The 25,141-nt window shown below is 39.8% G+C and overlaps 1 protein-coding gene across 1 annotated transcript in view; it reads left to right on the forward strand.

Moving 5' to 3' along the window:
• si:ch211-266k8.4 (carabin) overlaps positions 1-25,141 on the forward strand; it is a 73,609-nt gene that overhangs the window by 23,864 nt on the left and 24,604 nt on the right. Inside the window, exons 11-12 of the mRNA XM_059335467.1 lie at positions 17,260-17,358; positions 18,968-19,158. Of these exons, the coding sequence (XP_059191450.1) occupies positions 17,260-17,358; positions 18,968-19,158 (290 nt within the window). The remainder of the gene's footprint in view (positions 1-17,259; positions 17,359-18,967; positions 19,159-25,141) is intronic.

Genomic DNA, 25,141 nt, shown 5'->3' on the forward strand with positions numbered 1-25,141 from the left:
TTGCAACAGATCTTCTTTGTAAATTAGGAATTGTCAAGAAGTAACATAAAAGGGACTTTTTTAACAGGTGAATTACTTTGGTAAAAATAAGTTGAACAACGGTTTGCATGTCCTCATCTCCCCTCATTTAATAAGAAAAAGGCAGCTGGTTAGGGATTCTGTGCTTGTTTGCATATGGTCCTTAATTAGATAAAATTAGGAGTAGAATTAATTATTTGTGATTTGTGTATAAATGTGTGAGACGAGGGGCTTACAAGCCGCAGGTAGGAGAGGAGATGAGAGGGTAAGAAGTGAAAAACTGATCTGTTTAGAGGGAAAAGAAAGTAAAGCAGTGTTGGCACAGATCCTACCAAGCCCCTGAAGACTTTCCTCCAGGGCTGGACCCTGAAGGCTTTCCTGCCTGCTTGCTTTCCTCTGTGCGTGTGTTACCGTGTGCATGTTCACACACTCCAGCTCTTGCCTTGTTAGTTTCTCAGCACTACCCTCTCTTCCTCTTGCCCTTTTCTATTGTTGCACCACGTCAAGCCCCTGTGGCTATCCTGGAGTGTATGTGTATTGCTGTTTAATTGAGGTAAAGGGAGAACCTATTGGGTATGTGCTGGATATTTGTTTGTGTATGTGAGATAGAGAGAGAGAGAAAAGGTTCGGTTTTGTGTTCATGCATGTGAATAAAGCCGCTTTTTGCTCTGAAGTAGAATTCTCCTCTCCAACTAAAGCAGGGGAGGTGCGATCTTCATAATTAATAGATTTCCTTAATCATGTTTACTTCCGGTAAAATCTGGGGCATAATTTGTTAAAGAGGTTATGATGATTTGCATACACTTAAATATGGGTCGTCCTTTTCTTGCCAAAAAGGCAAAAAGAGCTTTTTAGCTGCACTTTTACTCTACAATACTAAAGAAAAAACAAGCATGGATGACGAAGAAGGCCTATTGTTAATTCTTTGACAATGTGATTGAATAAAGAAATGACAACAGGGGAGTCGGAGATTTAAAGTTGGAATTTAAAAAAAAGAAAATTGAAGACATAAAACAAGTAAAACCTGAGGAAAAACATATTTTCATTGTCTTCTATCCTGCTCTGTTAGACAGACACACACAACCTCGGGAATCTCTCTCACACACACACACACACACACACGCACACTGACCCACATAAAAATTTGAGGTCTGGTCTGATAGGCAAACACAGAAGCAACAAGCTCAACTTCATCTCACTGTGTTTAACCATAACATGACACAATCAAATATTAAAGTGGAGTTTAAATTAAAGGCCCCAGACTCTGTTTAGATTGCTCATCACTCTAGTTTTGACAGCTGTAATTACAGGTTTGAAAGTAGAGATCTGGCTATTTTAGTTCCATTCCTGTCCTTCCCTCAGTCTCTCTTCCTCTACCCTCCATACGCCCCTCAATCCTTCTCTCGCTCCTTATCACTTGTCTTTCTCTTTCTGTCTTAGGAGTATTAAATCTGCGACTTTGCCAACCTCCACCCTTCCCTGTCTTGTGTTATGTGTTACTTATTGCTCAGCGCACAACTTCATGTACCCAGCCTCTGGAGTCCTTGCTGGACCTTCGCCCTCTGGGACTGAACTCTGACCCTGCAGCAAGCCTTAAGGCGCATTAAGAGGCAGGCTGTGAATGACAGGGTGTGGTAGGGGTCAAAGCTCACAGGTCAGTGGGGATCAGGGGCAAACAGGCCCACTCCCTTCCATTCTGCCTTTCTCCTCTGTCTTCTCTCCCACATCCCTCTCTCTATCCCCTTCCTACTTTCTCTACTTCACTTATGCGCTGTTGTCTTTGTTTTGTTTTGTTTTTGCTTTAATTTCTCTTCCTATGCCTTTATTTGAAAATATTGACAATCAGGATTTCTTTTTTTGTTGAATCTATAATCCTTAGGATTTCAGTCCTGTCATTAATGTGTCCTGTTCCAGATTAGACATGGCAGTAATAACTCCTTGAGCAGAAATACAACAGAAGAGATTCAATTACATGAAATCACTCAATAATTGGCCTTATTCAGTGTTGATATCAACTGCGATGTGATTGAATGCTGCGCACAGTGTGAGTAGTTTTTCACACAACACAGTAAAGGAATTGGAGGTGTGAGCCAGCAGCTCACTGTGGCTGCCCCTTCTTCTTCTATTTATAACTTTGATATTGAAAGGAGCTCAATATTTTCTGCATATTTTATTTAATTATGAATCTTGTTGTGTTCATGGTCAAACCACTGGAACTAATTCCAATCCTGATACACTGTTGACTTATACCCACTTCTGAGCCTCTGTCCTCTCCCTTTCTGCTCTCTCTGTCCCCTTTTCTCATCTGCTGCCTGGTCTTTGTCTTTTCTTTGCAGTTTTTTTTCTATCTTCCCACACTCCCTCCCTGCTCCTTCTATTCTCCTAACCATGCCCTGTCATGGCCTCCACACTCTTAAGCCATTGATTTACCAACACACTAAAGGGACTTTTCATTTCTTTGAGCTTTGTGTGTGCGAGTGACTGAATTTGTGCATTTTTATTCCTATCCTTGGCTCAGTGTCTTTCTCCGATTGTCATCAGACACATGTTGACTGTGGTGTGTGTTCCCAACCACCAATTAATACACAATCCTCTTAGAGCTTTTACTGTCAGCATCACGCACACATGCAAAGCAGCAAAACAAACAAAAAAAAGCCAGACAGCAGAAAAAATTTAGCTGCTGTCTGATTAATGACGATGTATAGTCTGTAAGATTTGATGTTGATCCCCTTGGGGACGAAAGTATTACAACAAACCCAGACTGTAGTAACAAATAGCGTGGGTTTTACTCAATGTCCGTTATTCAGTTTTTGTGTGTTTACTTTGGAGGACTGCTTGAGGACATGGATATTTGCAAGTGGTTTGAACAAAGTGGTTTTGAATTATTTAACTTAATGAGTGATGATTGAGCACATTTGTGGTGTAATACTCATGAAACAAGATTAGATATTGTAAATACCTTTTGCCTTCAAGTTACTCGGAGCAAAACTCAAGATGGGAACTGAGTTTAACAGTACACAGAAGCCACGGTTGGGTTCAAGCCATAGACTGAGTTCAGCATTAAACTTGTCGCCATCTTGTGTCGCCATCTTGTTTCCGATACGGGGAGCAGACCATATTTGGACTGTGGAGGAGTGAGAGGGATCTGACGACACTGACTACATTTTGACTAGCAAAAAAACAAAACAAAAGTGTAGGTTACTTTCTTCAGAAAACTAAACAGCGACTCCTTGGAGTGTCTGTTTATCCAACCAAATGCTGAACAAGACATTTTTACACTTATTTCACATTTATATATATATATATATAAATAACTTTGTATATAACTTTATTGACAGTGTCGGGGATACGCATTGTTTTGCTTCTCTCCTGATGACTGCTCGCCTTGTTAGTGACCTGTCAATCAAAGGTAGCCATGCCCCAAATCATACGATTCTTTATCTTCTATTTTCTTCTAAATGGGACCATTATATGAACTATTAACATGAAATTGTCTTGAAGAAGATTTTTTACCAACGATTGAGACCATAGTGTTATCCTAAAAAAAAGGTAGAGGTAATAAATCAAGTGAGAAGTTTTCAGATTTTGCATTGAAATGAATGGACAGATTTCTTTTGCAGCCAAACTTAGCGCCCTCTACTGGAATTTTCGGTAGAATGCCGCTTAAGGCACTTCCTGGTTTGCCTCCTTGTTCAGACCCGGAGGTTGCCGCCTGGTGGCTCACAGGTGCAGGCGGGTCAGCGAGGACCTCTGGGGGCTGCCATCTGCATGTATTGCCCTGCTGTAATGACACAGAGCTGTGCTATTGCTGAGGAAAAAGGCTATTTTGACTGCATACATTGACACAGGTGAACATGTCAGTACTGTCAGTATGGATATTGTTATTGTGCCCATTAAAGTGGTTGCAAGACTTTTAATATCCAACATATGACATTATTCCCTGGAAAGATTGTTAGAGAAAGGCGTTTTCTTTTGCAAGTTTGTTCTTAGTTTGGGTGCTTTAAGTGGACCACAGACAACAGTGGAAATCCCCTTCCTCTTACTCATAATCTCTTGTCTTCTTTTGTCTTCATCCTACGTACCGTTTTTTTTTTCTGTCTGTCTTTCCCTCTTTATCAGTGCAGGCTAAATAAATCAGTTGTAGTTCATTGCAAGTTTACACCACCGTGAAGTCTAAAACACCCTAATAGACTCACCTAAGACCTAAAGTATTCAATAAACCAATTTACTACTTTTTAATTCTCAGAATAAACATAGTAGGTTGTTATTTCATGCCAGTCAAATCAAACAATAGGCTGGTTCATTCCCCGTTGTGATAATTTATCCTCTGTTAGTTTTGAGGGTTCGTAGGGTGGCTGCTGAGGGCTTTGAACTCTAAACAACTTTGATGTTGGTGATGAGCCAGACTGATAAAATAACTGCATGTCCACACCCTCAGCCTCTATCTGTTGGTACCTGGATAATCCTTGTTAAACCCAACTGAAAACAATACCTTTGTTCAGTGATTCAACCTCTGCTTCCACTTAGCGACCTACACTTTTTAATAACATGAATGAAATGAATCTATTACATTGCTCTTTGAAGGCGCACACTTTTGTGGATATCTGCGCAACAACATCTTCAACAACAACATGCTTCTTTTTGTGTACTTAAAGTGCGGGGGCAGTTATCTCACACAGAGAGATCCTACTAATCTTTGTTTTCCTTTTTGTCAAGTTATCAGCTTATCTCTAACTACACAAGACATCTGGAAATTATTGCACCATTTTTCTTATATACCATCTTCCTTCCCTCCTGTACCTCTGATCTCTTTCTCTCACACTTTCTACTTCTCTGTCTGATATGATCTTTTCTTTTTCCCTGTGTTTTTCCCCTCTGCTCTTTATCTTTTTGCAGACTTTACCCAGTAGTAAAGGTTAAACAGTCCTTTGTGCTGTGTGACCGAACAGTATGCAGAGGAAGGACATGTGGCGACTGGAGGTTGATCAGAGTCATGTCCAGTAGGCTAAAATAACAAATAGCTTGACTAGCTCTCACTGTTGTCCATTGTTCTGTGATAAGGACCAGTCAAAAGAGGACCCCCCCCAGTTTATCATTGGAGAATCATTGGAGTTGGGCATCAGCATGCTTACTTTCTTTCCACTGACTTTAACAACACTCATAACCGATTTAATTATTGGTTTGTGTTCTTTAGAACAAAAGGGGACAACAACAATTGATTCCTTTGTGTCACTTTGTGGTTAACACACTGCACACACAACAGTGACACCTTACAAGGTTGTTGTGGTGAAAGCAATCATATGTGCATTCCAGCAGATTTATTGCAACATTAGCATTTTTTAGCCATTATGGCCATCTAAAAAAACGTCAGTCCAATGTTAACTCTCCGTTCAGCTCTGTTTTGGCCTCCACAAACTTCTAAGTGAAATATCTGTCTCTTTAGTAGTTTAATGCTCCACTATATTCACCAGGGAGTCGTAAACATTGTCTGTCGTTTGGTCCTGGGCAGGTAGCATATGATAGGTGGTTTCTCACGATAGAAATCCTGAGAGAATGTGATGTCACCAGATGGTCAATCCATCTTGTCAGTCTTTGGGTAATTAATTTGTGTATGAACCACAGTGGTTTGGACCAATCAGCACTCTTTGACAAGCTACTGAGAGGCTACTCCTTCAAAACAACAATGGTGCCTCTTTAAGATGTTAGCATAGATGCTGCAGGAGCTTCCGTTATATCGGCACTGGAGAGCACTTCTTCATTAAAAGAACAAAGAGGGGCATGCTGAAGCTAGTATTCTCTTATCTGGCTAGCAGTGGATAGTGTGTGACAATATTGGACAGATGGTTCATCCAATCACCTGCCAGGCATTTTTTGAAAGTTCCTGACTTTTTTACCGAACAGTTTCCAATGAGGTCAGTGTCAGATTGATTGCCTGCTGCTGTGGGAAACTATGTCCATGAGAACTGTGAGGGCAAACCAAAAGCTGAGTTTTTTGATAAAAGCTATCCATTACCCTGTTTTTTTTTCTTAAAAATGTTGATTAGAGCAGCTTTAAGAGGACTATTATTCCACATTTTCAGACATAAAAAAATACCAGAATTCAGCAAAATGTTGATACTGCTTTACTGTGTGCCTTAGGACTAATAAATTGCAACTGTTTTCACAGTTTATCATCAGTAAAGCTGTAATTAGTTCTTCATTGCAATTAACAAAAGCATCCAGTTAATACAATTGTTCAACTAACTTCATCTTAATGCAGTTATTAAGTATTCAGCTGCCTGAGACTGTCGCGACTAGAGACTGCCTCTAGTGGCCGTGGTAATTATGAATGACACAAAGGTCAAAGCGACGGTATGGAGTCTAAAAGCAACGGCAGGAAGTTAGGATATGTGGAAGAAAGAATGACAAGGTCCACTTATGTGGCGAAAGTGTCAAACGAACCGGAATTTCATCCAAATGTGTTTGTGTCCTGTGTGAAACAAAAAGTCAACGTTGTTATCTTAACTGCCGTGCCTAGCCTCTGCATAGGTTTGTCACGGCTGCATAACGTTTTATGTCATCTATGTAACTACCTCACATCTGGTTATTAAATCCATATATTTTACTTTTTAAAAATCTTTTGCTAAACCAAGTAGTTTTGTTGGCTAAACAAACCAAACTAAGGCAGTTTTACAATGTTAGCGACACGTTTAAAGCCGCAACCGCAACCTTAAGGTTTCAGAACTGATGTCCTGGCAGGGGGTGCTAATTTAGGAAATGCTCCTGTGGGTTATAATTGAGGATAGGAACAAACAACCTATGTGATTGTATGGTTTGGAGGACTTGTTTGTGTGCCTCTAACATTCCAACATGTAAACACTTTTTACCAGACATGTCGACATGCTGTTCTGATTAATTCTGAGAAGTGAAGTTATGGCGTGACTGGTCAGTCAATCACTTAATGAGCTGACAGATCCTGACTAGATAAAGGGTGCCAGCTACCACTACCAGCAACTACTTTCTAGATCAGTGGTGGGCAATTATTTTTTCCATGGGGCCACATGAGAACCAAAAAATATTGAGAAGGGCCGGGGCAAAAAGCTGAACTCAATTCTGCATAATATTAATTATATGTTTTTTTAATAAAAAGCAGTAAATAGCATTGTTTTGACAAGCCGGTAAGAGTAGGCTGTTATAATTAAGCAATGAGGTTGTGAGGAACCTCACTTCCAATGAGAAAGTGAGGTTGCCTTACAAAAAAATTAATTTATTCACTCAAATTTCCCAAAGCAATGGTAAACAAAATGTGAACTTTTGTGAAACCTTTTCTAAGCATTTGTGACTTATATTAGTGAACATTTTCAGTCACATTCACTCCAAAACACATTTTGAGTTTCAAATACTGTTGGAAAGAGGTTCTTAGCATTCTACAGACATCACAATATTGCTTTTGTGCTCCAAACATTAAGCAAGATGCATATTGAACTAACTGAACTGTGTCCCAGTTCACTGCTAGTTGGTGCCTTTACATGCCTACATGTGGGCGGCTGTGGCTCAGTCGGTAGAGTCGGTTGGCCCCCAACCGAAGGGTTGGTGGTTCGATCCCTGACTGTCGTAGCCTACATGCCGAAGTATCCTTGAGCAAGATACTGAACCCCAAATTGCTCCCGATGCTGTGTTCATCGGTGTGTGAATGAATTCCTAATGGTGGCAGGTGGGACCGTTTAGGGTAGTCTCTGCCACCAGAATGAATGTGAGCGCAGTCTGTAGTGTAAAGCGCTTTAAGTGGTCGCAAAGCAACTAGAAAAGCGCTATATAAGTGCAGGTCCATTTACCATTTACCATTTACATTTGTAGTCTAACCACTTCATTTGCTGTTTTTAAGTTATGTTTTCTTGTTCAGTGAGAGAAGTCTCTGCTGGGCTTTAACGAGTGCATTAAAGTCAGGTTGAATGTCTGTGGTGGAGATGCGAAGCACAGCTGACAGATGATCTACAGTGAGAGAGGATCTATACCTTGATTTTGTAAACTTAATTGAAAATGTTTGTTCACATATGTAGGTAGAGCCAAAGAGAGCCAACATCTTCTGAGCATGTCTCCTCATGTTTGGAAAGTTCTCCTCCTTAAGACAAGAGTAGAAATCAAGCAGAGATCCTGACTTAAAGTGCTCTGCCAGTACTGCATCAGACTGTAGGTCAATGAGTTCCAGCTGAACATCACTGGGTGCATTTTCCACATTGTAGGTAAAGCGAGAGGAAATCATGTGCATTTCATCCTCTTAGTTCTGAGGTCTAAATCGCCTTGACTCACAATGCAATGCTCCTAACATGGATGAGTACCTGCGGAGGTGATCAGCTGATGGAGTGACTTCTTTGTGAGTCACCATGTGAGTGAGAGTTTTGCTCTCCAGTTGGCTTGAAAGAAATTGCATCTTTCTCATGAAAGCCTTCACCAGGCTGTGCATTTCATGAACAAAAAGGCCTTTGCCTTGCAGTTTGGTGTTCAGTTCGTTCATCAGTGCCGTCACGTCAACAGCAAAAGCTAAATCTGCCATCCAGTCCTCATCTGAGAGCTCTGGGATGTCTCCGCCTTTCGTCTCACAAAACTCTCGGATCTCTGCTTTCAGGTCCCAAAATCTTTTTAGCACTTTGCCAAGGCTGAGCCATCTGACAGCTGTGTGGTAGCTGATGTCACTTTTCTCGGTCTCATGCTCCTCCAAAAGTGAGACAAACTGTCTGTGATTCAATGCCTGTGCCCTGATGAAGTTTACTGTTTTAGCAACAACATCAATAACATGGTTCATTTTCGACTTACACAACACATGTTGGTGTATAATACAATGCAAAAAAAGTCTGACATTTTTCCCTGTATGATTTGGACTACTGTCCGTTGTGACACCTGCCAGTCTGTCCCATTTCAGTCCCAGTGTGTCCATGCAGCCATTAACCTCCATAAACAGATCACTCCCTGTCGTCGTCCCCATGGCTGCCAGCTCCTCCGTAATCTTGGAAGTCCGTAATCCCCCGGACAAATATGAGTAGTTGGGCTGTGTTGTGGACATCACAGCTCTCGTCCAAAGCCAAGGAGAAAAAGTAAAAACTTGCCACTTCATGTTGCAGCTGAAGCTCCAGATTCCTCGCAATGTCTTCGATCCTCCTCGTCACTGTTCACCTGGACAGCGGGACTTGCTCAAATGCGCCTTTTTTTCAGGGCATATTAGTGCTGCAGAGTCCACCAAGCACTCTTTCACAAACTCCCCCTCCGAGAATGGCTTACTGTTTTAGTGATTTTGTGGGATATCACAAAGCTGGTCTTGGTTGCTGCATCCCTGGATGTGTGAAGTTTGCTTAAAAAAACCTTGCTGCTTTTGCAGCTTAGCTAGCAAAGCTTCCAATGTCTGCGCCCTTTCAGCATCAGTCAAGTTTTTGTATTTCTCCGTGTGTTTCGTCTCATAATGCCAACTCAAATAGTAGTCCTTAAAGAAGGCGATCTGCTCCCAACAAAGTAAACACACAGCTTTACCTTTGACTTCGGTAAACAAATACTTAGAAGTCCAATTTTTGTTTAAAATTCTGCATTCGGCATCTACCTTTCTTTTTTTACCACGAGCGGACATTTCTGAGGGCTAAGATCGTCTTGTGATACCATCCAATCCTGCGCACTTGTTGCTATACGTATATCGTCATACGCGTCAAAATAAAAGCGATGCAGCTTTAGTCCATGCATGAGGTTAAAATGAGACAATACGTTTTTTTTGTAATTTCCATAACCTTACATGGGCCAGTCAGAGTCAACCAAGGGGCTGGATGTGGCCCGCGGGCCGTCTAATGCCCAGGTCTGTTCTAGATGAAGGTTCAAACAATTCCCTCCAAAATTCTTGCTTAAAAAAAGGACTTGTTTTTCCATCATAAAGTCTTGTTAAACTCCTCATATTAACTCGCCCATAATCACCACAGAATCCAAGTAAATTTAGTACTTGGGCTATAAATTGATAGATATACTTATAAATCTAAATATTGCCTTCACTGACCATCACTACAGCATTCTCTCTCCAGCCAGCATAATTGGTAAAGGTATCATCTTTTCTGAGGTCATTCTGGTGGCAGTCCTGACAAAACAAATACAGTCCATGAAACCTAAGCTCAGCATGATAGACTCGTATTACAGTGAATAAGACATAAAACACTGTGGTTTTCCTTCAGGTCATAATATTACTCTAGGTTTTGGAGTCTTGAAAACTGCTGAGTAGCATCTTGTCTCCTTTCTGCAATACAATTTTATGTTTCCTGACTTGCCTCTTGTATTTAGCCAAAATTAAAGTCCCATTCTATAGAAATTGTGAACACACTTCTTTGGGAGAGCCTAGAGGCCATCATTTGCAGTTGTCAAATTTGAGTGGTGTGAATGTAACCCGGGTAGGAGTAGAATATTTATTGTTTACAAGTTTTCCCCTCTATTTTCCCCTTCTGTATTCCTTACTTTAGGACATCTTCACAGAGCCTTATTTAAGAAATTCTCTCAATTGCCTCTATGTATTGCATGTTTGGTGCTACTGTTAGTATACTGTTCTGTATACATATTTTTTTTCTGTGTGTGTGATGCAAATGTTGTGTATGATTGAATATGATGGGCGCTGACACAGTTTGATGCATATCTTGGTATGCGAGGTTAGTATGAGAGGAATAGCTCAGTGCATAGCGTGGGCGAAGCAAGTGCGCAGCCAAATGAGAGAGAGGGATGGTGATGAACTCTGAACAGACAAGTGTTGGCAATCAGAGCATAGAGGAAATAATCAGTGAAGTTGTCAAGTGGTAGTATATGTACAGTGAAGGCTTCAGTTTGTCCTTGAATAGACACTGCAGCTCCTCAAAACCCAAGTAAAGTTCCTCACTGTACTCAACTGCTGGGCACAGTGAAGGAGGTCAGCCCTAAAGTAAGGATCAACATTTTCCATTAGGCCTTACAGTTGAGGATTTGGGTATGTTCATAATTACCTAGAGTCTGGAGGGCCACCAGACTCTAGGTAGGCCGCGCACTGAATTTACTGAGCTGCCCACCCCTTTTCTCCACTTCAAAACATGACAGAGAAATCTGCTTACCTGTCTGTATCAATCCCGACCCCACATGATCGCTAAGTATGCATATGCGCGCGCCGAACTAAATACTATCAACCTGTACGGGCCGGTCAGAGGTCCAAACACACTGCTGCAATATGCCGTTCGTTAGCCCGCGAGCTAACATTAGCTTTTAAAGTTGTTTTAATCACACTAAACTGTGACTTACTGTTTTTAATAACTTCCTGTCGCTAAACGCATGCAGCTTTCAAAATAAGAGCACAGTGTCGACCACAGAAATACAAGACTGTCAAAATATGATGCCTTAAATAAAACATACAAGAACCCTTATTCTTCATTAAAATAACTGCTGACTACCCCGGTAACTATTTGTTCACATATTGACCTTGCACAATCAGGCCATAGACTAGGTTTCTATCCAGTCTTGTTTCTGTCTACTTTTTCCTCCTCCATAAATGTTCAGCACTTCAAAGCTGCCATTGAGCAGTGTCAGTAAGCTTCCAGGCCACAGGATCTGCTGAGCCCAGCCTTACATTAGAGCTTATTCAATCCTGGCTACAGGTGTGCTGCCCCGCCAACTCCCAGAGGACGGCAGATGCTTCAAACACACCAAAACACAACCTTCAAAAGGCTGTGTGTCATCAGCATTAATTCCTGGACACTGAAGAATCAGCAGAGTACTCTGTCATCTGAAACTGACTTTGAGAGAAAGAGGGAGAGACGGGGAGAGAGAGAGTGGGCAGTAAAACACACACTGTCATTCATACCTTCTAATTATATCCCTGAGTCATAGAGAAACCCCGGAGCTGAGCTCACCAACACCGACATTCTCAATGGTTTGTGTGTGTGAGTTGTGATGTGGACCATATGTTTTAATTTAATAGCTTAAAGTTACGACATCACTGTTTGTGTTATGCCCTTTGTTTTCATTAATTTGCGTGTCTGTGAATTTACTCTACATGAGCATGCATCACTCTATCTTAAAACAGACTACAGCAGCTACACCTATTATTACAACTTAGACTGTCTGACACAAACTCGACCCTAACCCTCCAAACATAGCTTTATTGGCTTATCCGTGTAATATGTTCAATTACTGTATGAGCTAATGAAATATTTAGAAAACACGTTACAACCTTTGCTTGTTGTGACCTGTTTGCAGTTGATCTCATTGATTATTGACAAGTTATCGTTGGCTCAGAGACTATTTTAATGTAATGCTACATGGTCGCTTATCCACTCGTCTCTCTCTAAATCTGAAGGTAATTTTGGCACAGAATTTAAGAAAAATCGTCCTCCTGCCCCAGTGGTACCCTGCGATGGCTGACAATCCCATCCCCCTCACAGCTGTCAGATGGCCCGACATTGCAGACATTTCAAAGCCTAAATATGACATGTGATGGTCAGCCATATTTCATAGAGCCATAGTTACGTATGTAACACTCATTTTTACATCTCTACTACTTACAGATAATTTTTGTAGTAAAATAGTAGTTGCCTGCTTACTCTTAGTTTCTGCAAGAAATAGGCAAAACAATAACAGAATCTTCATTCATATTTGAGCTTGGCAGATTCAGATTCAACTGCTTTCCATGCTAGGCTTTGTTGGAGGTGTGTCCTAGTGATTATCATAGATTTTTCATGGATTTTGGAAAGTCAAGAGGAAAGAAATTACTGGTTTCTCTCTAGAAATAGGCGAATCTTATGTTGCAATAAAAACTGGGACCAGAAGCAATTTATTATGTAATAAAGTGACTGTTAATGTTGTAATAATCAACGTGTGGATTTAATGTTACTCTTTAAATTAACAACAGTCCACAGTCATGCTAATAGCTCTGTGAAAGTATTCTTATGCACAGAGGTGCTTTGAGCAAAATGCTAACATCAGCATGCTAACATGCTCACAATGTCAATGGTAATGCTCTCATGTTTAGCAGTTGTAATGTTAGCCATGTCCATCCTAGTTTAGTGAATGTAGGCATGCTAACCCAAACCAATGCACTGGACAATTTTTTTTTTTTTTAATTAAGCTAAGAGGATCCCTCAAGCTGTATCCAATCCATCCAATGTATTGCGGTCGAGGTATTCCACACAGATTTCAGCAGATAATAGAGAAGATGTACCAGCTTGGGGCAGTACAGAATGTCAGGGGTTCCCCAAAGACACAGGGAGTTGCTCATATGTGGAAATCTATCCAAAGTTCGTCGAGATTTTTCAGTCTGGACCAAAATGGTGAATACACTCCTGCCAGCATTACAATTCCTAGAGCTGGTTTGGCAAAGGCTTATGATACCTCATGTGATGTTGTATTGTCAATGGCTTTGCCCAAAAGTCTTCAGCCCTGTCATTACAGTATGAGAATAGGGAGTCTGTATGTTGGTGTGTTTTGGCATCTATTATTATAGTCTTAGTCTAAACCTTTGTTTTGTCATCAGCTGTATAAAGTGAGTAGCTGAAGCCCTTCTTTGGCAGACTTAAGTGATTGTCTGACAGCTATATAGGTAAGCTGGTGATGTGTCGCTCTGTTAATAATTCCAAAGACGCCATTAGGACCAAAGCTCTACCTGGTTATTTTTTTTAGCTATTTGCCCTATAAACTCAATTTTAAAGGCTGTATTTAAAGAATAAAAAAAGACAGAACAACCTGTGCTACAACAAGCTGCGGTTGTTTGAAAGTGGCAGTTGAACGGAGGCTGAACAGGATCCAGGATTATTTAATTAATAGCAGTTGCTTTGATGCCAAGCCCATTTCAGTTGAATAATGAGTAATAATTTATATTTGCATGGCAGCCATTTTGAAAGCCAGTAAGTTGTGATGCAGTGCTGGAAAAACTGGAGCAATATATTTGATTGTTTTGGGCATGATACTAAAACCTAAATTACACCCGATGGCGATGCCATCAGTGTTTGAGTGTGTTTACCTTACTAATGAGCAGGTCACAACTTGCATGGCAGCCTTAGCCTTGTTGGTGTAAAAAGCACTCTGAGCGGTCGCTAAGACTAGAAAAGCGAGATACACCTATGGACGATTTTAGCAAACACTATTTAGGCAGCATTTGTAGAGAGCTGGATTGAGTAAAATGTGACCATCTCTGTTCCATAAGACACGTGTGAGACAGAGGACTAAAAAATCTGCTGAAACATCCCCTGGGGGACTTCCAATCAAAGGTTACAGGAGTTGCTCAGTGACCTCTGATTAGAGGGCGTAAACATTTTTTTTTGGCCGACCACCGGAGGTCAGCCCTACACACGGGTGTGTATGGCTGCGTAATCTGCATAGACAGCTGTTATAAATAATTCAGATGTACATGTATTTTGAACGTATTAACCAAATGTTAATTGATTAAACAAGTTTCCGAATAGGTTTAATCTCTGCTTCATGGATAAGAAATCAACAATGTTTGTATAAATTGATTGATTGATTTTATTTCCCTGCCCTCTGTAGTGAGTGAGGTGAATCTGCGTGTAGTGAAACAGACACACAAACAGACTGGGAGGATTGTTCAATCAATGTGGATGCAGTTAATATATTTCAAACGCATAGACAACAGAATATCTGTGTGATTTAAACCGCTGTCTATGTAAAAATAATGCTTCACTAAATGCCACAAAAATAGATTTGATCCATAAAAACATGTGGGGGGTCTCAATGGGACGCATGTCTCACACCCGCAGTGTGGACTGATACATTTAGTTGAATGGAATCTTATTTGAGACACGAGTGAAATATGAGCCATTTTCAACATATAAAATGTTGACTTTTATACATTTGGCAAATATGTCAATACCAAGGCCATCATTAATGTGTTTTATGGCAGTACACATATATCACTTAGTTTACAACTCAACAAGCATGTTTAGATATGCAGTACCTTTTCATAAAGGGTTTGTTATCGGTAGATGAGACACACATCTCCCACCTTCTACTGCCGAACTTGGATTGAACTGATCCCAAAAATTAGATTTAAGTAAAGAATATTGCTATCAGGAGTGGCATAATTCAGTGGTCAGCACTGTGACCAGAATGTGGACCCACATTCACTGGCACCAGGGTGTTTCCGCCTCTCACCAAGTGTGGTCTGGGATAGGCCGTGGCTCTCTGTGAGCCTGTACTGTATAGAGGCCTATGTATAATTATTACATGGGAATAATATTCATGCCAAGGGATGCCTAGTGTCCCTGTGCTTACCCAACACTTAGTCCGGCAGATAATGTGAACTCAATGCACTGCAGCATGGAGTGAGACTCGGCTAACTTTGCCTTTAATCCAAACAGAACACATAGGTTGTATTTCAGTCTGCATGTTCCTTTTTCAGCCCAACAAACTGTTGGCAAGTACCAGAAATAGAACAGAGTTCTGAAACAGAGCAGCTAATGTTGGTAGTGAGAGCAACAAGTTTAGGGAGTGCTGCGTCATCATTTCTCTGTGCTCTGCAGCTGGGGAAAATACAAAGAGTTATAGATGTAACTAAAGTTCTATGAATTCTCTTGTTTTTGTATTTGAACCTGGTATCAAATTGGTTATCAAAAAGTTGCAGAATTTCACTGGATTTGGTATCAGCTGTTTACATTGCGTTTCGTCAAAAGCTCTTTGTTTAAAGAGCATCTAGATTGTGTGAGAATGCAACTGACTGCTGGGTGGCAGCTTCAGAAAGAGTAGCAGAACCTGCACAGGGCTGAGTTCCAGCAATAAATCACACACACACAGTCATTCAGACCTTCTCATTACAACCCTGAGTCATACAGAAACTGCGCAGGTGAGCTCACCAGTGTTATACTTCCGTAGTGTCTTTGCATGTGTACATGTGTAACTATGTTGGCACTATGAAAACATTTTTATTCCTAAAATGAAAGTAAAGTATGACGCTTATTGTGTGGCTTTGCATTCAATAGTCCAAGAAGGATTTGGAGTTGCTGAAAGAAGTTTAAATCTGAACATGTGTGCAGTCAACAGGATAAAACATTGTCAGACCTACGAAACCTTTCTAATTTCCCCTCTTAATCGGTTTCATAATGCCATATGTTCCTATCTAGTTAGTCTTTGGGTGGCTAATGGGAGATGTGCTGTGACTTGTCAGTGTTTTGAAGTTGGCATTTGGGTGTGGAAGAGAACCTTTCCTTCACCGATGTCTGACAGTGATTGAGATAGATCGGGCAAGGGAAGGAAGAAGAGAGAGACATGAGGCCGAGGGAGAGAGCCATGGGCTATAGCAGAGGGGGGCGGGTGTGTCTGGGAAATGGAGTTGTTTTAACATCAAAGATAACCCTACTCAGGACTCTGCAAAGACCTCCCATTAGGGCCGGGAGACACTCCACTTTATCATCGGCTCTTCCTGTTTGGCAGAGCCCTTATCCTTGAAGCTTGTGTTAAAACACTAATATGCAATTTTACAAATTAGAAGTCAACATCACCTCCCAGCCTCTCAAATGAAACAACCCACACACTGACTTGTATCATGGCACAGGGAGTTAAAACATACAAACTGGACCAGGCATTTCCAAAATCATTGATTCTATGATTGTAAACTCTGGTCCAGTGACTTGCTAGTTAATCTGACTTGACAAAAGCACACAGCATGATGAAGACTTAATAACTTACTTTGGCCAAATGGGAAATGATCAACTGTAAATCAAAAAGTATTTGATAACTTTACAGTATTTACTGGTGGTGGTAAATCTCAGCTTTCATTGTACATACCACAAGACAGCAGATGGTGTTAGCCATTATGTGCAAAAATGGATGGACAGGATGAACAGTCTTCAGATTGCTGTGTGCTCCCAATAAAGGGGATCTAACATAATTGCCAGAGTCAGGAGTGGTGCAAAACAATGATTTATTACACAAAATTAAACGAACAAAACAACCCAGAGGGAATCAAAACTAAAAAACAAAAGGTCTGGTGGGCTGGCAAAATCGATAAAAGAAAGGGAGACTCTTGGACCAACCCTCAATGGGCCGGCGGATCCAAAAGAAATCCTTCTGCCAATGAACTATAATCTAAGAATCTAATCTAATAATCTAAAATAAGAAATCGGTCACCAGTCCCAGCAGAAAACAAAGGGGAAAAACAAACCAAACAAAAGGCCTGATCAATACACATACAACATGGCCTCCAACAGTCCAATAAGAGATTTTTGTGGTTAATATAGCCTTGTGTGTGAAAGATTGTGGTGGTCTCTTTTTCAGAACAGGAACTAAAGTCTGCACTGCCAACCCAAGTCAACGGAGGTGAAGAAAAGGAAAATGTGCCAACGCCTTCTCAAGGAGAAAAGACAACTGAGAAAGGTGAGTGTGTGTATGCTCTGCCTATGTGTAACTACACTTTTCTAACATCCGTCTCAATCTATTTTTGGGGGATGGTAAGACAAAATTAGTCTATGTCGGGTCTAGACGCCCAACATCCATTTATCTTAGCCTGACCGGTAAATGGTCCCAGCTAATACAGGAAAAAGATGACACTGGTACTAAATCACAATCACATGCGCAGGTTCAACATAGGGCATATTTGTTGCAAGACAAGTACTGGCCTGCATAATAGTGCATTACATCACAATTCTGTCACAAGACAATCCTTGGTAATATTTTAACTAAATTGCTTCTCATTGGTTAACTGAAAGACTGGATACCTTTAACAATACTTAAGCTGGATACCAGAGAAGTTCTAGTAAACAAATAGAGCATGCTTACAGTTTTTCCACCATAATAGATCACCCCTTACCAAATATGCTGTAAACTCTCTGTGTAAACTGTAAACTAAGCCTCTGTCACATACAGAGAGCATATCCAATACTAGTGTGTTTTAACCATATTTACATCAGGTAAATCAGAAGATTTTGAATTGGCCAGAGTTACCATGGTGATTATTTTTTATAGACTTTGTTCATAATGTAGAAAATACAAGTTTGAGGCTGTTGTGCATGATGTTTTATTGCTGAGTTTTGTGTATTTTAAAGGCCCATCTAGGGACAATAGATGCACAGTAGTTGAGGCTTTAAATGCTTGACCCCATACAAATAAACACTGAAAGATAATAATTAAAAACTATGAATAAGGAAGTTATGTGTTTGTGGGCAAATCTAATTTAATGAGCTTGTGTTATTTTAAGAAATTGTTTACAGTAAGCTCTTTACTATTTTCAGGGAAATCTGTCTTCAGGAACACATTTAGGTAAAAGCACTGTGAACTCTGACTCTATTGCGTCAAAGAATAAAAAGGAGTTATGGACCACATTTATAAATAATATACTGCACAAAGTGAGACAGCAGAATTTTTTTCAATTCTAAATCAGTGTTCAAGTCTGATTTGTCATGTTAAGATCAGGTTTTCTTTTCAACACACAATGAACAGTAAAGACATGATCACATCAATATCTTGCTTTTCTTGTATGATTAAACATGAGATACAACTTCATTGTGTCCGTAAGTGATAGTATGCATGAGCGTACTTGCACACAAACACGGACAGTATATTGTATAAGTGGGTCTTTGTGTTCACAGCTTGCCTAAGCAGGCAGATTCGGCCCCCTGAGTAAATATGGTGAGCCACTGATAACATTAATTTGTGTAACAAGGACACATTCACACACCAAACACACACACATACACAAAGGCAATTCAGCTGGGCTATGCCTGTAGTGGAATGATAACTTATTTTGTTACTCCAACATGCACAGCTTACAGGATCATCACAGGATTTTGTAACTGAGTGGTGCTCAGGCCCTGGAAGTCTGCAAAATGAGTGTGATTATGATAATATGCAGTTTTACAATTTCATATGCTCTTAAATGACATGTTCTACTTTATTGGGCTTGTAACACCTGAAGAAATACTTTGTTGATTTCTGGTTGAGAACCAGAAAGGAATTTACAATACTGACTCATTGTTTTTACCCTCAGACTCAGTTACCGGAGCTAAAAGTGTACTGACCCGGGTGATGCGCCTGGCCCAGCGATACCTGTTGGACCCAATGGGGAGACAGAGGGCAGAAGTTAAGGGTCCTCAAACACAGGCCAAGCCAAGACAGCGTAGTCCTGCACCTGGACGGGTGTTCAAGAGTCGGACCTCGACTTCACTAACTCAAACTCAGGTAAAGTTGGTTTGTACTGTGGCAATTATGGCATGGGACCCCCTTACACAGTTTCTTTAACCATAAACATTATCTCTGCAGCTTATTTTACTCACAAGCTTGGAAATAACCTCAGTCTGATGGGAGAAAAATCACAGGCTATTCTATGTGATCTTCTTTTGATAACTAAAGTAATAACTGCTGTCATGTTTTTGTCTTTTACTTACTGAGCCTCCCCTGAGACTGTATTAGCCCCCCTAAGAAGGTCCGCCCCCCATTTTAAAACCCCCAACTCTAAAGTAATTGATTTTATTTTTCTCCTAAAGAAAATCATGACTTTTTAGTTTGATTTCTGTCCAGCTTGTTTGGTGACAGTGAGTGTTAGTTGATGCAACACAGGAAAATTATGATTGTAGTAGTGTGGGATTTATGTAATGATGTACACACCTGATATTATTATATAGATCACTGTTGCAAAATAATGATAGGCAATTATTATTATTATTATTATTATTATTAGATAATATGACAGGACTTAATAACAACATAATTACAACTTTAAAGCCACATCATACATCTTTTCCCTGCACATGTATTTAATATATTCTTATCTTAGCACTCTGAAGCAATAGTTTGATATTTTGAAAAACTAAACTCATTTTCTTGCAGCGTTACATCATAAGTTTGATACTACTCTCATACTGTATCTTTACATTCAGTACATGTGTAAAGCCGCTTGGCTTAGCTTGGCTTAGCTTAGTTTAGCTCGATGTCAAGACTGGTCACACCCGTTGACACACAACAAGTAGAGAGCCAAGAAGTCACTGCTTTAGGCCAAGATATAGTCTAGCTCTTAACATTCTATAAATCCACAACTTGATTTTTTTACACTGTGGTTTTTATGCAGATTAACTGTTCTGTGTTTAGGTGGTGCTCAGATTTTGTTAGTTTTGGACAGAGCTAGGCTAGCTCAGGGTTGCCAACTCCCAGAAAAATAAATAAGGGACACCTCATTGCCAGGGCCGGCCGACCCCTTTTTTGTGACTGAAGTGCAGTCTGTGGCCTAGAGGTTAGGAATCGGGCTTGTAACTGGAGAGTCGCCGGTTCGAATCCCGGTACTGACAGGTATAGGACTGAAGTGCCCTTGAGCAAGACAAAGCGCGTCCCTTTTCACCTCAATAAATGACGGGTGCTTTTGTTTCTAAATACGGGACGATTCCTTTTTTCAAGGGATGGTTGGCAACCCTTGGCTAGCTATTTTCGCCCGTTTGGCCGAGGCCTTATATTTAACAGACGAATGTGAGGGCAGTTGTGATCTTTTCTCCAAGTCCCTGCAAGAAAAGAAAAAAATATATTTTTAAAAATATTTTTAAAAAATGTAAACTTTTACTTTAATTAACCACACAACAATATTACTCCCCTTCCACGTGTGAATTGTTTCTTCACACCTCTTACTTTGGTGAGTGTTTTTTGTACTGCTTACAGCTTTGATCCTGTCCTTGATTTTTAGGAGGACAATTGGGTGCAGGCAGGCTGTGATTGGCACAGCTTGATAATGATTAATCACTTTACTCTTCAAACTATATTCCACTTAACCCTACACTTGTGCCCATACACTGTGGCTGGCAGGTGTGCTGCAGTAAGGTATTCTTACAATATTCTCCATATGGAGTTGCCTTTAACCTCGAATGCAATTCTCAGGAATGTTGATCTGTACTCTCTGCCATCTGGAATTTCTCTCACACTCTTCCCAAACAGTATGGTTTTCTTTAGCCTTTTAAGAAATCTGCATCCACTGAGAGCTAGCAGTCTGAAAGTCTCAAACAAAGGACCAAGTGTCTGACAACCAGAGTTTCAACAGCTTAATGTAGATGCCAAATCCCTCTGCTAAAACCAGACTGGGCAGCGAGGCTCACTTAGTTGGCATCTAATGTAACACTTCTGAGACAACGGGGCTTATCTGTTTTTATTGCATTGAGTTTTCATAATATTTGGTAACAACGCGTTTCTGAGTGTTTTTGTTCTCAGTGCCAACACAGTAGCAGCTATTTCAGAAAGTAGGGGTCAGTTTGACAGGGTTTAAGGGTGATATATTATATATATTTATACTATATGCACAGAGTTTGAGCACACCACTGCTTCAATGTCCACCTTAAAGCACACAGTAAATGTCATTTCAATCTCCCTGCACCCATTTGTCGTCCTAAAAATCAAGGGCAGAATAAAAATGTCAACAATTTTGTTTTGCCCAAACACATTACTTAACTGCAGCTTGCATTAGCAGATAGTAAACAATGAATGGTATCCCTCAACTGTGCTTTTAAGAAGATTCCATTGATGGCTTAACCACAGGTGTCATGACTGAGCAGCAGCTCTATACTAACTCTGTCAGCATCCAAACGGAAAACAGAGCTTCAACAGGTCAATTTAGGAAATATCTAGAGATGTCTTAGAAGATTAAGATTCATATGCACAAACTGACAGGTCAAGGACTGAAGTGCCCTTGAGCAAGGCACCTAACCCCCACTGCTCCCTGAGCGCAGTAATCTGCTGCCCACTGCTCCTAAGCATGGTGTGTTCACTGGTGTGGGATGGGTTAAATGCAGGGGACAAATTCACTGCTTGCTGTTTTCAGTGTGTGTGTCCAAAACTCAATGTTTATCTGAAAGAAAATATAATTATACAGTAAGTGTCAAAGAAAGAGCAAAAATATGAGCCACTGTAAATCGATCCGGTTTTCTGGGGACAGATGAATTATCATTTTGGTAGACTTCAAGAAAAAATACAGATTTAAGTATTTGTCAAACAGTTAAACCATGATAAATACACCTTGATCACCCTATTTTTGATGTATATGATTGTATAGTGGGAACTTACCTTCACAGCATTGTTTGTTGTCTCTTGGATGGACCAGTGACTCCTGTAGAAAAGTACAACTGGGCCCACACCAGTAGTCCCATTCTGTAAGATTTAGTAGAAAACACGGTAACACTTTACTTGAAGGTATCGTCATAATAGTGACATGATACTGTCATAACTGTGACATGACACAGTCATAAACGTGTCATAAACATTATGTCAATGTCATAAACGTTTATGACTGCTGTCATTAAGTGTCATTCGGTTTTTGTCATGACAAGTTGACATTCCTTGGGTTGTCTTGATTATGACAACTTGACTTTAATCAAAGTGACATTACCAGAAAATATCTTTGTCATGACAACTTGACATTAAATTTGTTTGGGATGTCCTTATTATGACAACTTGACTTTAATCAAAGTGACATTACCACAAAATGTCTTTGTCATGGCAACTTGACATAAACAAAATATGTTTCTATATGTGTGTTTATGGCAAGCTGGCATAATGATTATTATAATTAGATGTGCAAGGTTACAGACCAATTCTAGCACTTGGTCTTAGATGTTTGACAGAATACCGACAAGATACCCAAAACTGACTGTCATGACACCATTATGATGTTGTAATGAAGATATTATTTGACCTCAAGTAAAGTGGTAGCATTTTGATTTGTCATTAACATATCATGGAGTATAAACTGATTGTCATGACACCATTATGACGGTGTAATGAAGATATTCTTTGACCTCAAGTAAAGTGGTAACATTTTGATTTGTCATTAACATATCATGAAGTATAAACTGACTGTCATGACACCATTATGACAGTGGAATGAAGATATTCTAACACCTTATAATGTGCTGTTAGAAACTTTGTCAAGACAAACACTCAGGAAGTTAACAATATAGCAGTTTAATACTGTGACAACATGCTCAACATGCATAACATACTGACATCCAACATAATACAGCATTTGTAAATGTCAGAAATTCCAATATTGTTGAAAAAACAACAAATAAATACTGGAAGAAACAATGTGGTGTTCCAGCCTCTTAAAACATTATTAAAACAATACAATAAAAACTAATGACCAATTAGTAAATTGCTGTGAACATGGAGATTTTTTCATGCTCATCTCTTGACAAACTCTTAAATACATCGGAGAAACAGATGTAGAGCTCGGCGATGGAAGCCGTCCTTGCAATCGTGTTGCGGTCAACCCCCAAGTGCTGGAACGATGGCCTTTTTGGTCTTCGGTTGCATGCCAGCCTCATCTTCAGATTGAGCATCCTGAATTGTCACTACCAACAGACACACAAACAACATTTAGTCAAACTTCTTACTGGGCTTGAAGTGGGATATGAATTTAAATATTACCCAACATTTTTAGATGGATTACTGAAGTGCAAACCCCTCTGGCCTTCGATCTAAGACCATGGAGAAATCAATGTATCTAATTAAATGTAAATCCATTACAAGACGTTGCCTATTGTTATCCATGACATTGAAGAAACTGGGACATCATGTTTAAATACATGTAATGCCATCTATCAGGGAGAGGCCTTAATGAAATATCTGATATTTGTATTTTTCTAATCTGGTTTACTATATAGAATGCACAAAAGTGTATGTGCTGCCCAGATGATCCCACTTTTACATATACACAATACACAAGGCTTCAATATTATTATATAACTATTTATTTAATCAATTACTTATTCCGTCTTTAAACTCACAGTCTATGAGAGGAACACTGGTGAGGTTTTGACGTAATGTCTTTGGTCCTGCCCCCCCATGCACCTCTCTTCTTGCCACGAGTTTCCATCTAGACCAGCATTAAAAAGGGGGAAAAACACGACCACTCCATGTTAAAACCAAATCAAACGGTTTAAACCAAGCCATTTACATCTCACAATCTGCTAATCAAATCTATAATAGGCTATACAATGGGACAAGTTTGCAGACTAGCTAACGAGAACGACTTTAACCTGTTCTCCTTACCAAGCTAATATTAGCAGTTTAGTAAGTTTCTACCAAATACTGAGCAAGAAAGTTGCTAGAGATACACGTGCATTTACACAGAAATTCAATTATAAGATGCTTCGTTTGACTTACCCCTTCTTTCCAACTTTGCTCCAGTACGTTTCCCTCCTCTCGTCTCCTCTTCAACAGGTGTCCTCCGGCTCTTGTCTCGCGGTACAGCCAAGTAGTGCCTATTACCGTAATACAGGTAATAGGCCAGCGTGCAGTGCAGTGCATATTTCATGCCGGCAGGCATTGTATATTTACAACATTAAAACATACTATGCATCCAATCACTAAGAGAAGCAAAATAGGAAAGCATTCAAATGATGTATGATGCTTGTTATCGTGCCACTCTTTAACATTTCTTCAACAATTGCTTCTTTTTGCTTCAGTATTGGTGTAATTACGGTAAATCTTCATTACACCGTCATAATGGTCAGTTTTGGGTATCTTGTCATTATTCTGTCAAACATCTATGACCAAGTGCTAGAATTGGTCTGTAACCTTGCACATCTAATTATAATAATCATTATGCCAGCTTGCCATAAACACAAATATAGAAACATATTTTGTTTATGTAAAGTTGCCATGACAAAGACATTTTGTGGTAATGTCACTTTGATTAAAGTCAAGTTGTCATAATAAGGACATCCCAAACAAATTTAATGTCAAGTTGTCATGACAAAGATATTTTCTGGTAATGTCACTTTGATTAAAGTCAAGTTGTCATAATCAAGACAACCCAAGGAATGTCAACTTGTCATGACAAAAACCGAATGACACTTAATGACAGCAGTCATAAACGTTTATGACATTGACATAATGTTTATGACACATTTATGACTGTGTCATGTCACAGTTATGACAGCATCATGTCACTATTATGACGATACCTTCAAGTAAAGTGTTACCGAAAACACTTTTCAGGTTTGCTAGTGCCATTTTTTGAAAGCTGTCTACCCTAATTCCTTTAAAATGTGATAAAAGAATGAATCATTTGGTTGGTGTAGTTCACTGTGTGTGTTTGTTTAGTCTAGCTGAGTACAGTAAGTTAATTACTGAAATAAATATGCAAGTGCCATCTTTACTGTTTTACTAGAAGATATGGGATTGTGTT

Source organism: Centropristis striata, chromosome 6 (genome assembly GCF_030273125.1).
Source record: "Centropristis striata isolate RG_2023a ecotype Rhode Island chromosome 6, C.striata_1.0, whole genome shotgun sequence".
NCBI lineage: Eukaryota > Metazoa > Chordata > Actinopteri > Perciformes > Serranidae > Centropristis > Centropristis striata.